At 33.5% G+C, this 15,691-nt stretch overlaps 6 protein-coding genes across 6 annotated transcripts; 4 read left to right on the top strand and 2 right to left on the bottom strand. All coding sequences in view use genetic code 12, as the record gives it.

Annotated features, from left to right (window-relative positions):
* Positions 1–322: 322 nt before the first annotated feature.
* Positions 323–853, top strand: CD36_18310 (AP-1-like transcription factor, putative; the record flags this gene model as incomplete). The annotated part of the gene is made up of 1 exon (XM_002418264.1): positions 323–853. The coding sequence occupies one exon, from the start codon at positions 323–325 to the stop codon at positions 851–853; it is 531 nt and encodes a 176-aa protein (XP_002418309.1).
* Positions 854–1,600: 747 nt separating this feature from the next.
* CD36_18300 (conserved hypothetical protein) lies at positions 1,601–2,317 on the top strand (the record flags this gene model as incomplete). Its single annotated transcript, XM_002418263.1, has 1 exon — positions 1,601–2,317. The coding sequence occupies one exon, from the start codon at positions 1,601–1,603 to the stop codon at positions 2,315–2,317; it is 717 nt and encodes a 238-aa protein (XP_002418308.1).
* A 285-nt stretch (positions 2,318–2,602) lies between these two features.
* On the top strand, positions 2,603–3,751 carry CD36_18290 (mitochondrial 54S ribosomal protein YmL35; the record flags this gene model as incomplete). The annotated part of the gene is made up of 1 exon (XM_002418262.1): positions 2,603–3,751. The coding sequence occupies one exon, from the start codon at positions 2,603–2,605 to the stop codon at positions 3,749–3,751; it is 1,149 nt and encodes a 382-aa protein (XP_002418307.1).
* Positions 3,752–4,064: 313 nt separating this feature from the next.
* On the top strand, positions 4,065–7,163 carry CD36_18280 (nonsense-mediated mrna decay protein, putative; the record flags this gene model as incomplete). The annotated part of the gene is made up of 1 exon (XM_002418261.1): positions 4,065–7,163. The coding sequence occupies one exon, from the start codon at positions 4,065–4,067 to the stop codon at positions 7,161–7,163; it is 3,099 nt and encodes a 1,032-aa protein (XP_002418306.1).
* A 79-nt stretch (positions 7,164–7,242) lies between these two features.
* On the bottom strand, positions 7,243–9,171 carry CD36_18270 (DNA polymerase eta, putative; the record flags this gene model as incomplete). The annotated part of the gene is made up of 1 exon (XM_002418260.1): positions 7,243–9,171. One exon carries the CDS (start codon positions 9,169–9,171, stop codon positions 7,243–7,245), a length of 1,929 nt encoding a protein of 642 aa, XP_002418305.1.
* Positions 9,172–10,109: 938 nt separating this feature from the next.
* On the bottom strand, positions 10,110–11,723 carry CD36_18260 (ferric reductase transmembrane component, putative; the record flags this gene model as incomplete). Its single annotated transcript, XM_002418259.1, has 1 exon — positions 10,110–11,723. One exon carries the CDS (start codon positions 11,721–11,723, stop codon positions 10,110–10,112), a length of 1,614 nt encoding a protein of 537 aa, XP_002418304.1.
* Positions 11,724–15,691: the final 3,968 nt, after the last annotated feature.

Below are 15,691 nucleotides of genomic sequence, written 5' to 3'. Positions count from 1 at the left end.
TCTTTTTTTGTCCATTTTATTATTCTCCTTCACGCAAACTTGCTGACAAAGAAATTACAAATCAAGATTCTTGCTTCTTACCAAAAGAATAGACACATCCTATCAATTATTTGAGTTCATTATTTGCATCAACGCTCCAGGTGTATATTCATCGACATCTAATTATTTCAATTCCAGTTTTTATTGCATTTTATTTTAGATAAATCACAACATTTGAGATTCAACAGTTTACCATCAGTTAAATCGGAAGCAACACCTTTTTAAATAGGCATAAATAACAACACAGAGCTTTCTTCTATCAAATCTGGAGTCAATTTAAAGTATGAATATATTTACACCATGGACGAAAAATAATAAGGCAGAAAGTGCTAACGGTCATGAGACACCTCAATTTGCTAGTGCAATAACACAGTCAAATTCTACCAATTCACGTCCAACAGGAAAAGAACTTATGGGCCCAAGTTATAGTAGGGTGCAAGATTTATCGGCACATGCAATTGCATCACAAGCACAAATAAATCCATCAACTGGATCCATGGATGTGAAAGTCGATCCAGAATTACCCAAAGCACATAGCCACCGAATAGTTTCCACGACAAAACGAGCTGAACAGAACCGTAATGCCCAACGAGCTTTCCGCATTCGCAAAGCAAATCAGTTTAAAGAATTGGAGAGTAAAGCCAAAGAGGTCGATCAGTTAAAACTGAAGATTGAGAGTTTAGAAGCACGGAATCGATCGATGGCCAATTATATATGTGAGTTGCAACGGCAAATAATTGAATTCAATAATAATAAAACCCCCAGCAAAAGCGACGATAATGGGAAAGAAAATAACACCCCATCAGGCAATTGAAATTACCACACTAGAACGAAACATCCTTTGTAGTGTATTTGCTTCTTTTTGTATGTGTGTGTGTGTGTGTGTGATTATGTGATCAATACAAAGAACAGGTAGCATAATCTCTGAGACAGTATTTTTAAGTTTGGTTTCATTTGTGATAATAACCCTCTTTATAGGTGTAATCCTTAACAGATTTTGTAGTCCTTTAATATAAAGCTGGTTTCCTTTATGGTTGAATATACTGATTTATATCAAGAGACGAAATGAAGTATAAGGAATTGTTAAAGATAAGGTGTGTGACTGTTAATAATAGAATAGCTAGCTTCACTAAGTGTGGGTTCAAGAAACGAAGAATTCGTAAATAGATCGAGTAAATGATACCAAAATCCTTTTTTTTTGTTCTCCTAAAGAAGACTTATTAGTCACTCAAATGCCCCCTCTCAAAGCTTCCAACTTATACATTGCCATCGACAGTGACACCCATATTCATAGAGCGACCCATTTCAAAATTTTTTTAAAATAAATACTAGTTAAGGATTAAGTTTACTCCTTAGTTGTTATTATTTAGTATACTATATTGAGGATTTTTATTTCCTTTTTTTTTTTTTTTCTACTTCCAAAAAATTTTTTTTGAAAGACCACAAACCATAACAGTACTTCTATACAACAAAGATAGGAATAATAAGGATTTTTCAGAGAACACATCTATCCTTATTACAATTAGAGCACAACTATTCTATATATTAGGCAATTATCGACATGTCGTACAACCACGAATCATTCAAAGAGCACACAAATTTCCAGTCGGTGCATTCATTTCTTAACCTGTTTCAGTCAAAGGACTTTAATGATAGTATTATACAGTTGGAAGTTCCAAGCATAGACTCTTCACGAGAGGTGTCAGCATCACCTTCAAATACCAAGAATTCAACAAGGCCCCATTTTGATTCAAAGCAATACTACCATCCCCTCGAACAACTACCACAAGCACAAGCACAACTACAACAACAGTTTCCAGATCAATTTCAATTTTCGAATTTAAACAAAGACTTCAGCGAAAAGAATGACACAGTTCGTGCCAATAAGAAGAAGTTGAGGACTGCTGGCAATATTCTAGCCCCTGATCAGATCTCCCGAACACCTTCAACTTCACCACCTTTGATGTCGCCGATATTTACCAACGACTTGCTTTCATCATCTCCGGAAATGGATTTACTTGAGTTTGAAGAGGATGACGACGATGATGATGAAGATGATGATGAAGAGGAAGCAATATTTGGTGACAGTTATAATGAAAACAGCAATAGAGTTAAACGCTGGAATCAGGATGATATTTTTCAACTGCACGATAGTGCCAATGCGAACTCCAACCCACCTGTTCCTGGTTTGTTTCCAAGAATGAATTTGAATGCTCATGACAATTTTATGGATACCAAAGAACTTCCTTTGGATCCAGTAGTCCATAAAAGACAGTAATCAATATGTCCGAATGGTAGAAGTAGTAGGTTTTCTTGTTCTAACGTAATTTGGTTAACGATGGTTAAAGCTGTGCTGGTCATAACTTTAATTATAATGCTTATGTAGGCTCTTATAGTTCAATGTTATTTATATCTAAAATTTGAGTAAAGTAAGAAATTTGTTATTGGTGCAAAGGACAAGAAAAAAAAAATCTGCACTCTTGGTGATAGTGCCAAACAGACCAACAAAAAAAAAATTTTCAAACTCAAAATCCAAATATCATACTAGAAGAGATCAGATTTAATGACCTACACAATGTTGAGAAGAACTATATTTCGTCAATTTCAAAGAAACCAAAGCACTTCAACAAAGGGAATTTGGTCAGATTTCTCCAAAAGATCGCCATCTTTAAGGATTCAAAATGAGAACATTAGAAAGGGATTATTTGAAGGAATCGATGAACAAGGACCAGCATCAATAACGAATCCAAATATCAGAGGGATTTACCATTCTCCTATTGCTATTGATGAAACGTTTTCTGAAGCTTATAAGATTCTAGAAGATGATGCAAGTAAGAAATACGGCAGACTCGAAAAATTGCAAGAAGAATATACAAAAATGACAGATAAATCCAGTACTAAAGCTAATTCTATCAAGAGAGAAATCAAGGAATTACAGATCGAGACTGAGTTGAGAAATCCTGAAGTATTATACAATATTGAATACTATTCGTCAGATATTATTGACAAATCACAGCCAATATACAGAAAGTTGTTGAAGGAAAAATGGAAGGAACATGATTTGTTACTTACCATGCAAAGATTGGAACAGTTGCATGTTATTCCAGACACCTTGCCAACATTGGTACCTCAAGCAGATGTTAAAGTGAAGTTCACTCACAATGTTGAAGAAGAATTTAAAGATTGGATTACTCCTGGGTCTATTTTGCCAACATTTGCTGTTGAAAAACCTCCAGTGGTTCAAGTGCAAGAGTTTGATAAAGTTGAAGCTGATGAAAGGTTATACACTGTTTTGTTAGTTAATCCAGATACTCCAGATTTAGAGAAAAATTCGTTTTCAACAACTTTACATTATGCCTTAACCAATGTTCTGTTGAATAATGTCGATAACACAATCGATGTGTCAAAACTTTTGAATGAAGGGGACAAAATAACTTTAAAGGATTACTTACCATTGACCCCTGAAAAGAATGCCCCTACTCAAAGAGCCTGTCTTTGGGTGTTTAGACAGAAGGATCAATTACAACCAATTGAAATTGCAAGAGAGAATTTTGACATAAGATCTTTTGTTGAATCGAACAATTTATTACCAATTGGCGCTCATGTTTGGAGACAACATTTTGATAGAAGTGTCAATGAAATAAGAGAGAAATATGGGTTGGACAAAGGTAGAGTTTTCTATAAAGAAAGAGGATTAGCACCGATGCCCTAATTAATCAAGTTAACATAACCGTATGGATATGTTAATGATATATGTAGATATTTTCTCATGTTTTCCTCCCCCGTGTATATAAATAACGTTTATAGTCATCAATTGAGTAAGATTCTTTGTTACTTATCATCATCCTCTACAATTAAAACCGGTGATTTATAGAAGAGAACAGTATTGAGGAAGGAAGAATGAGAATTGTCTCTGCAAATCTTGTGACAAAATAAAAAAAATGTAAGAAAAAAAAAAAAAACCATATAAAGATTAAAAAAGAATTATTCATCATTGACAGTACCTTACTATATCCACAGAGCTTATGACAATTGAATTGGATAAGAGAAGAAAAGAGCTACATATTTTGAATGTAAAATCTTGGGCAGGAGAGTTTACATACGAAACTGCTGCCAAACTAGATTCCTCATTGAAGAAGAATTCTACCTTTATAAAAAAAGTAAAATCAATCAGCAATGAATCATCACTGTCAATACTAAAAGATATTCAAACATTATCTATCGAGAAATACTTGAGCGAAGTGTTAACTTCCTTGACTGAAGCGTTGTCAAAAGTCTCCAAGAGTGATGATATTTTAGCCGCCATGGAAGTTGTTTCGGCTTTGCACCAAAGATTTACTTCCCAATTTTCGCCAATGCTTTTGGTAAATATGTTAGTAGCAATTTCCAACCCAGGTCCCAACGAAGTGACTGACGAAAAAGAGGATACATCCCGTATTTTAAGACAAAGAAATCTTTTGAAGTTGATTATGGAGTTTTATATAATCGGAATATTCACCAATTTGAAAATGTGCAGTAAAGACATTATTCCTGATGAAATATTGGTAAAGTATGCAAAATCAGCTTCAGAACCAATTATAATTGTTGTGCTAAAGGATTTATTAACTTACAAAATTAAACTGGGAAACACTTTAGCAATAGTTCAGTCATTTTTAAAAAGATTCAAACATATAATATATGATTCCACCAATGAGCTATTACAATTTGAAGTGAGAAATGTGCTTCAACAAATTTTCACAATTTATACCAGGACAATCTTTGAGACACTGGTTGAATTGAAAAAGAGAGTGCACCAAGTGACGGAGAAAGGCAAAAAGGCGTCAATCAGAACAGGTCGCATATTGGAGGAAAATCAGATCGAGATAGAAAGTGTCACCAAGCTATTTGAAAAGTTTAAGTCTACGTCCGAGTTTGTATCGTCAATTCTTGATGTTCCTTTACCAAATGAGCTTCAAGCAGATGACCAGGATAAAGAGGGGGAAGAGCCTACAAATGCTGTGGTAGAAGTGGTTAAATCCAAGTCTATGAACGAAGACGATCTCAATGGGGTTTGGGAAGATATTAAGGAAAAGAATTTTTACACTGTGATTCCTCTGGTAGGCGAGCTAATCGAGGCACATCCAAACACAGACAAAGAATCACGGACATCACAATCCAGAGATGGAGAGAGAATTCAAGCTTTTTTGCAAAAATTGGAAAATATCAACTCATATGAATTGGATCAATTGGTGGTTGAATTCAACAACTTAAACTTAAACAATAAGGCGACCAAAAATAGAATTATGAAATTTTTCGTGGACACTGCAAGTATCGACAGCTTGAAGTACTACACTAGGTTTCTCAAAATAAACGAAGTGAACCTATCTGACTTGATAGAAGAATTAATCAACTACTTGGACAAAGGTTTCAGATCGCAGCTTTATCAAAACAAATTGAATTTTAAGAATATTTTATTTTTCGTTGAAATGATTAAGTTCAAAATGATCCCAACACACATAATATTTCACAAAATCCGAAAATTGACTTTGAATATCACCTCTACAAATAACATTGACATCCTTTCTGTGTTTTATGAACATGTGGGTCGATTCTCATTGAATGATCCTGATTATAAAGATTTGATGCGAGAAATGATTGACATGTTGAAGGAAACACTGAAGAGACCTAACTTAAAAATTAACGACAAACTAGCAATAAATAACTTACTTCTTATTGTTGAGCCCCCAACAACAAAGGTGAAATCATTGCAGACAAAGCCTGAATTATCTCCAAAACTGCAATTTATTCAAAGATTAATCAGGGTTGAATTGGATAATACATCACTTCCATTGGTAGTAAACTTGTTAAAAAAAATTCATATGAAACAAGAGGAGGAATGCTGCGCTACAATTTTAGATTGCTTTGCCCATCCTGAATTGATTAATTACGACAACATTACAGCATTGGCTGCTGTTTTAGAAGTATACTTCACCAAATATAAGAAAATTGTTGTTTATACCGTTGACACCACAATCGAGAATATCATCCGTGGATTGGAACTCAATGATTATAGAATGAATAGAGTTAGAATGGCACAGGTCAAGTTTGTCGCGGAAATGTACAACCATAGGGTAATAAATTTCAAACTTGTTAATGATTTATTATACCGGATTCTTTGCTTTGGTCACCCAAATAACCAACCTTTACCGAATAACTGGGATGTTGAAATTGATTTACCAGATAACTACTTCAGAATCCAGTTGTGTTGTTCATTGTTGAACAATTTAAAATCAATCTTTATTGATACTGACGTACTTTCGAAAAAGAAAGCACATAATCGTGCAGTTGAGTTGAAGAAAAGGAATGACATAAATAAAGATTTATTGGGAGTTTTTATAACATTTTTGCAGTATTACTTGTTTTGCAAGGAGAAGCCATTACCTGTTGAGCTAGACTTTAAATTAAACGACTTGTTCACCAAATACAAAAGCATACCTACCGTTAAGCGGTATGACACTTTACAAGAGATAGGAAAAAGACTCCAAGAGCTGATTCAGAGAAAAAGGGAGGCAGAATCCTATTTGGACAACAGCGATGAGGCGTTGGTGGTTGATGATGATGATGACGACGAGGACGTTACTGAAGATTATGACAATGGTGAAGACATTGACTCAGATGAAGATGACGAGGACGACGAGGACGATGAAGATGGCGAGAGTGAAGAAGATAATGATGAGGAGAGTGAGCGAGAAGATGATATTAGTGACACTGAAAGCGAAGGAGTCTCTGAAGAAGACAGGTTGCGTTTAGAAGCCGAAAAGAAGTTCATGGATGATCTTGATAAAGAGTACCAAAAGATTTTGATTGATTCCTACGATTTATCTTCGTCACAGAATTCCTCTAATAGAAATAAATTATTAATGCCAACACCACGGAAACTATTTGTTGAAAAAAATCTTGTAACTCCTTCAACTGACAAGAGCAAAGTTTCGTTTGGGTTGTTAACTAGAAAAGGTAAAGCTACAGATATCAAGAAACTTCAACTTCCAAGTGACACCAAGTTTGCTGAGTCGGTATTAAAGGAAAAAGAACATCAACGACAAGATCGTGAACGAATCATGAAGTTGGTTTCCAATATGGAATGAGGAGATCAAAATATCACTAATGAAAACTACCAAAAAAAAAAAAAAAACAGCGAGCTGACAACAAATCTTTTGTGTATATTTAATGATTATTTAGTTTGTTTGATAAATCCATTGCTATATGGTAATCGTTATGCTCTATAGGATCATCCACACTAAGTTTGCATCTCAGACACTTTTTTGTCTTTATGAGTTCTTCTAGAAGGTCATCAGGCTTTGATTTCTTCTTTAGAGACTCAAAAATATCCAACTGACCGTTCTTGCTCCTTTTTTTTTGCGGTGGAGGTGGTGGCGGCGGTGGTGGTGAATATCTCATTGTTTCCGGTGCTTGTTCATAGTCGCGAAATAGTTTGGCAATGTGTTCCTCTTTATTGAATTGAGTATCTGTGGTTTTCAAAAGAGAAAATCTGTCTTCCACCAGAACAAATTTTGAAATGGTCAAAGAAATGTTTATTAATTCCACAATTTTGACTTTCTTTGGGTTCCATATGAAAAGCTCCTTTACAGGAGTACGGCTATTCAATAAACTAACGTGTGTGTTGAATTCCAAAAACTCTCTTAATAAGACACAGCCGTTTTCAAAGAAAATATCTTTCATTTTGTCAAGATCTTTGTGAATAGGTATTTGCATTTGCCTGGTTTGCCTGGTTCCGTTCTGTGAGAGCACACCCAAGGTTAGAGTCTTTGGTCTTTTCATTATTCCCTTGGACTTGTTGGACAATTCTGTTGACGATAATTCGATATTTTCATTGTCCAAGTCAATTAGTCGATTATGTAGATCTCCGGCAAATACTTTTAACCAATCGTAAGCGTCAAATAGATTATTTACCAGAAAGCTAGTGAAATTTTTAGTTGATGTCATTGATTTAACTTCGATCAATGATTGTAGTTCAATAGCATTTGTGCCTCGGCAAATATTATAAACCTTCAACCCAAGTTCCCCTCCCAATTTTTCTTTAATTGAGTCAATACTGAAATTCTCTCGAATAAAACTGATTGAATTTATTTGTGGTGGCACGTTTATTTTATTAATGATCGATTCCCCTAATTTCCCACCCATACCGGTAACATCTGTCAATTCAAAATTGGTTAAAAAACTATTAATGGCAGAATTCCTAATTATTGTTTGAGCATCAGGTTTCTTAAATCCTGCCGCTAACTTAGCCACCTGTTTCGTTCTTGCTAACCCTGCAGATGTGGTATATCCTAGTTCCGCAAAGATATCTTTACGCACTTCCAATAATATCTGTGAACCTATAATAAAACAAATATCATCCCAATCTTCTATTACAGGTGGTGGCGGCGACAGGTTTCCATTGTCCATAGTTTTTTCCTTTTCTGAGTTAATTATTTCCCCCTCCCATTTCAAATCCAAGGGTAAAATTGACGGTATTAAGGGCAAATTAGCATAGCCGTTTTCAGGATTATCACGAGAACTCCTTGATAATTGTGGGAACAAATCTATCAATCTTTTATAAATTTCTCTGCCAAGATCAATGTAGCATTCATCGACACTTGCCTTTTCTGTCAAGTCAAATGATTTACTAATGATACGTAAAATCTTTCTGCTTTCTCGTCGGTAGGGATCCAATGACACTTTGTGATTGTTGATAGTAGGCAATCCCTCGATATACGCCCAGTGTGACTCTCCCTTTTTATAAACTGCAGCATGAGCAATGATTACATTGGGACATTTCGATTTGCAAGACGCAATTGAATCCATTCTGGTGATGCCAAATTTTCGGCACGCGTAACTGACAGCAATAACAGAGTTCCATTGGGCACACACAACTGGGTCCTGATCGGTTAAATTTAACCGTATTTGTTCAACTTGTGCAAAAAATGCATTCAAATCAATTAGCGCAATGACAGCAAGGGGCAGTAAATACGCCTTTCTGGGATCGTTCAAATCATCGAGATTCTGATAGGCAAATTTTGATGATGTCGTTGTCACTTCTGGATTTGTTGCTAATGGGATTGTTAAAGGGAGGGTCTCCTGTTTCACGGCCATGACGTATGATGACGGTTCATACCAAAAAGATGAAAATATTTTTCAATCGATATTGCCATGATTCATGTATTTTGTTTTATATTATTTTTCTCTCTCTCTTTCTCTCTCTTCCCATCTCGCACAAATTCAAAATTGATTGTGTTTTTAATACCAGTGAAGTTTGATGATGTCACTTTTACCACAATTATTATAACTTTATGTATGGGTAAAACTTGGCATACTCTGGTGCTTGTAATATTATTTCAGTTTCTATTATCAGATGATATTTGAAATGAGACTTGGACTTGAAAAATTGAAACTACAAGCTAGAGGATTCAGTTTCACAAACCTTTGTACTGTATTAGCATATTTATTTGGCTACAAGTGTATATTTTTTATTTTTTGTCAGCTCCTAATATTCATAGCATCAATTCTATTCCCAATAGCAAATACTTTCTCTATTCAAAGGAATAAATACAAAACAGGACCGTATTACGTCAATCTTCTCTCTCGACAAGACATAATAATAATGATCCGACATTACTACACTTTGAAAGAAAAAAAAAAAAAATGTGTGCATGAGATTAGGTAAGTACTACCAGATAAGATCAATCTCGAATTTTTCGTCATGAAAGTTTGTACATACCAGATGCACCATCTTGTGGAATATAAAAGTAGACGACAAAATAAAATAAAATGCAAAGGAAATTGAACAATAGAACGCAATTCAATATTAATGCCACAATGCAAACTCTACAGATAAGTATGATTACATAAGCGGATACATAAACATCTGTGAGTATGTATGTGGATAATCACGGAACTTCTCCACCGCCCCACCTACTCCTAAAAATAGATTGTAAACCAAGCGTCTTTTAAGTTTTTTACAAGCCAGATTAGAATGCGTTTGTGTAAAATCAGAAATAGTAATAACGGCACTAACAGAAATACTCCTATATTCACATTTCATATTTTTCATAGTAAAATCTATATCCTCTATCTTTTGACCAACGTTTAGCATCCGATATCAATTCATCAGGTCCACAAGCAATTACCCAACTATTATCTAAATCATAAGTTGTCGTTGGGTCATCGATAGCAAAAACTTCATCAAATTTTGGTCGACCAAATTTGAAATATTCTTTTCTTTCTTGATTGTCTTTATTATTTTTACTGTTAGTACTGTTAGCCTCGCTACTTTCTTCATTAGTTTTAGGCATATTTTGAAGTTCAATTCCGTTTTCATTATCATTATTTAATAATCCATGTCCTTGTTCCTCTTCTTCTTCCTCAATGACAAATAATGGAACAGCTTGTTGTTGATTTTCTTGCTGTTCAGAGTTAGTATCACCAATAGATGTAACATATACTTGAACCCCAGTCATATCCAATTGATTCATTATAAAAGTATCGTTCTGGTTCCTTATTGTCCACACCAACTTCACCGGAACAGTCAGATTAATGCTCTTGAAATGATGATAAATTGGTAAACCCAAAGAGATCCCTGATCCACCACATATTATGTTGACAATGTTGGCAGTAGTAAAAAATGGGGGAGCAAGAGATGGGTAAGGACCAGTTACTAGATAACTATCCAATGGGTTAATAACAAAGCTGTTTGGTTTTCTAACAATCAAAGTGAGATTATTAGTAGAATCTTCCGGAATAGTGACTACTGTAAATGGATGACTAGCCGTTGTCCATGATTTGAATTTCAGAATTGTATAATTTAATCTAATGTGTGATCCGGGCAACCAATTGGGGAATTTATTCGATTGAGGGATTTTTATGATTTGTAAAGTTGAAGTGGGGATATCAATAACCTTCAATGAATTGACCATATAGGAAGAATAATATCTTAAATATAATTGATACCCTAATAAAATTAAACTAATTACTGCAAAAACTGTCACCCCGGGCCGAGCGTGGAAAGTTATAAGAATGACCATTGACCAAGCAGTGACATTATGAATGAGATAAAACGTTGAATACACTTTTCTTCTGAATGGTCTGATTGAAATAATGGCCAAAACAACCAAAAAAACAAATACAACCACCCCTAACAAATTAAGAAATCTGAATGGTTTATTCAATATGGCCCCTTCTTTAATCCATTTATAGACATATCCTGCTGCATGAATAGTACTACAAAAGACGATTATCCGTGAAGTCCATTTATGTAAACTCATATTTTCTAAATAATAACCTGGTTTCAACAATGGCGAGTTTGTGGGACGCAATACTAGATATATGTTCAATGGTATTAAACAATATGCCATTCTACCATATCTTTTTGCCGATATGATATATTCTTCCAGGAAATCTGATATTTTATGACCCCCAGTGAAAATTACAATTAATAGCCAAACAGTAACCATTAACCATATTGGAGGGTTGGTTATTTGGGACCAGAATTTACTGAATCGTCCAGTACTATTCCATCGTTTGATTTGAATAAATTTCACTTGAAGGAAAAATATTGTTTGAATGATCGTTAGGGCAAATATGAAAAATCCGTATTTGATATTGATGTTATGATGATCTCCATGTCTTGGAACAACGACCTCTTCCATGGCTCATATGTGTATAACTGTGATGAATTGAATAGTCAATAATTGGCCTGAGAGAGATAATCAAAAAGCTAATTTGTGGATTGTACAGAGGGGACTAGTCTTTGAATACGTGGTATAATTCGATAGTTAACTCGTGTCAAAAAAAAAAAAAAAAAAAAAGAACCAACCCTTAACAGTAGAGCCCTCGTTTTCTTTTTTTTAGTTTTTGATTTATTAAAGAATCACGTGAGAAGTTTAACATTCCCATTTTTGAAACGCCAATGAAAAATATTCAGTTTGTAAAAATTGATAATAGATGGGTCGTGTATTGAATTTACAAAAGATAAACTTCTCTATTTTTTTCATTTTTCGATCTTTTAGCAGCCAAAAAAAGAGAAGGAAGGTAAACTGATTTCCGGCAAGATTATATTCATTTGCAATCACTGAATGCAAACCAAGTAAAAAGAAAGCAAAGCCGCTAATAGCAGAAGGTGAGTCTACAATTGACCAAAGATTTGATGAAATCTTTGCTAAAAAAAAGAGAATCTATATAATAAAGGTTTGTGAAAACTTGCCTCATCAATCTGCTTCTTAGAAACTGTTAAGTCCATTATTGCAAGACAAGAAGGAATTGTTCTCATAATTCAAATATAACTCCAGTTTTTTGATGAGCAGCAATATTCTTTTCAAATGCTTATTTTAAAAATATAGATTGATAGATAATTCTTGACACAATTCTCAATCAAGATCAAACTCATATGAAATTTCCCCAACAACAAAACAAGCATTTGAATTATTACTCCCAGAGTAGATCAATTTCAACCTATTAATCAAGCAAGCAAAATGACAAAAATCGGAATTTACCGTCACCACAACAAGATATGTATAAGGTAGAAAGTTTGAGAATGGATATTATTTCCCTTTTCTGGTATAGCCACGAGTATTTTAAAGGACTTAGCACTAACGGAAATCCGTGCACTAAGAGATATATATATCTTTTTCTTATTTCTTTTATATATGTACTCCACAAATCGCTGTTATTTTAGATCTTTTCGTCTATACCCAAGGCTAATGTATGCATGCTCCCTCACTTGAAACAATTTGAATTATGTTCTAGAAGCACATCATTGAAATTAGACTTTTCAGGTTTTGCTTGGATTCAGTTTTATTCACTGTCTATTTCTTTTTTTTTTTTGGTCTTTGCTACAACTCTGAAAGTTTCAGTTTATAACTAAACTTCTGATGTATATATTGGTAAGCTTCAATTGAGATTTTTGTTGACGTCAATGTTATACATAAACTTTAATGGATGGCCGACACAACCAGAAAGCTTGCTGTTAGGATCACTTTTCTTTGAAAGAGCTACTTTTGTTGCTTTTTTTTTTTTTCAAGGTTTGTATGATTTTTATTTTAATTTCAAAAGAGCCACAATAATCAACTACCAATTGTCAAGAAGCTGAAATAAAGTCCGGAAGTTTTCAAATTTAGTTGCAAAAGAAATAGTACCCAAGGCTAACGTGGTATTTTCGTAAATCGATTATTTAATTAGTTTTAATAAAATCGTTTAACAAATAACGGGAAAACAACAAAAAATTTCTGTTGTGACCGATTTGAATTATTGTTTATATACTGCTCTATTGTTAAAGAAATGTTTTTTCTTTTTGTAAAATCAAATGTATATCTCGATTCGATGTTAACTACAGTTGAAATCAAGTTCTTGATAGACGTCATTACTATACCTTAGCTAAATTATCCCCGACAAGCCATTAATAATATTACTATTTGGAAACCCAAAAATTGAAATTGGAAGTATAAGACAATCTTTAACAATTATATCAACGTCATCATTGGTGCATAAACTAAGTTATGCAGCAAACGGGATTGTTCTTGTTCTCTTGAGTGTTGATGCATTGTTGCCTTTGTAACATTATTTTATAGTGCTCTTTATCATCGTTTCTAGTTCTGAATCTGTTGTAAAAACATCTGATTATCTGCTTTAGTAGAAACCGATTAGAATTATTGCTTATTCTTGAATTTATAATAATTTTGATAGTTAGAATTATTATAATTTGCTAAATAGAATTATAATAAGTTGGTTTTGAAACTCACCGATTCATGATTTTGTAATTTTGTATCGGTTTTATTTTTTGTATTCTTTATTTGTTCATTCAGTTTTTGAACATTTTTTTTTTTATTTCGCCTATTTTAGCCACGGATATATGTTATACCGAAATACTAACAATAGAAACTCTATTTTTATTTTTTAGTCTTTTTTTTTTTCTCAACCACAGGTGCTGTTTAAAAACAAAATATTTTATCTGTGATTTTAAAGTTGCAAGTGGTAAGGGATTATTACGTAATCCATTACTTATTACATATCTATAAAAATAATTAAAGCTGTATGTCAAACTCGTTGATAATGATGATGTAATTGTCATTGGCATCATTACCAATTGAAAGACAATCTAAATAGCACTGGCAATTGAATAATTATATGCTGGCTGGCAAACTTACTCTTTATTTCTGGAATCCCGTCCGCCAGAATCTTAGACACGATTGTTATATTTTAACAAACTCTACAGATTTCCGTCTCTAAGAATACAATCTGTGGAGAATTACACTTGCCATGAACAAACAATAGAAGGGAGTTTCACTAGCTTTTTTTTTTTGTTTCTTTTTCCCAAGGCGTGAAAGGAGAGGCAAAAAAAAAAACTTAACAAAAAAAACCCCATGTAGATAGGACTATTTGTTTTTAGTTTGAAATATATCCCATGTAATATTAGTTGTTAAGTCTAATATAGGTGGTTGTGCTTGTTAGCTTCTAGTTTGGGAAAAGAATTTGCAAAATGATGATGCGCAAATCTATTTAAAAATGAAAACGACATTATCCTGCACACAGTGAATAGACACAAACATTGTCCGTCACAAGGCAAAGAAGAAATAATAATATTCAAAAAAAAAAAGCTGCAAAATGGAATAGACTTGGGATTTCAACAATGGAAAGGGAAGAAATAACACTTTGGCTAGTTTGGTGTGTCGAATTTCAGTAGTATAACAGTCCAAAACTATCTATTTCATTCACAACTCAATGAACAAACTTTTTAACAATACTTCATCTGTGGCTGCTCTTATATCCAAAACTTGTATGGTTAGGTGAAAACTAAATTTTTTGTACTCAGAATTTCACAACTTAAACAACCAATGCTATGAGTGTTAAACTTTAAATATAAGGGCTTGTTCATCAGTTCTGTTTTCTTTTTTGCATTGAGTTGATCCTTTTACCATTTGTAGAATTTAAAGACTGAAAACAAGTAAATCCACATATTCGTAGACTATGAAAAGTTTAAATAAAAAACATTGAATGCTCAAGGAACTCCATTTTCTCCTCCTGAATGGATAGGAAAACTACATTTGCCAATGGCTATGATAATTTCTAACTGACAAGGTCTTGGTTTTTCATTCATTGCTCTCAAATTAATAATTGTGATTATTCGAGATGTTTGAACTATAAATATGAGAAGAGATCACCTTGCAATCTCTCGAGTTCACCGTTGCTTATTTTTTTGTCTTCTATTGTTCCGATTGTATTCTTTTTCCCTTTTCAATTCCAACAAACCTTATTGAATAATAACAACATTCAAGCTATTTTAGTTTCGCTTAAGGCTGTTATTACTTTAAATCATATACTTTTAAGAAACAACGTTCACTTTATTTTCGGATATTAATTACCTAAAGTGATTAAGTCACTTGTTCTTCTGAGATATTATCGATTATTATTTATTTTATCCGATCCAAAAAAGGCGTGTTGGTACAACTGGTGCACAAAATTGGGATATACATTATTTGCATTTTTGAAACTAATACCAATTACACCAACTAAAATCCAAAAACTGATTTAAAATATATTAGATTAGTTTGGAAACCCGAATCGTGAACATTTATCTTTCCTGTTCTACGACATTCTAAGATTTGATTTTTAATACCAAGGT

This window comes from Candida dubliniensis, chromosome 2 (genome assembly GCF_000026945.1).
Source record: "Candida dubliniensis CD36 chromosome 2, complete sequence".
Classification (NCBI taxonomy): Eukaryota; Fungi; Ascomycota; class Pichiomycetes; order Serinales; family Debaryomycetaceae; genus Candida; species Candida dubliniensis.
This window is presented reverse-complemented; position numbering and strand designations above follow the sequence as displayed.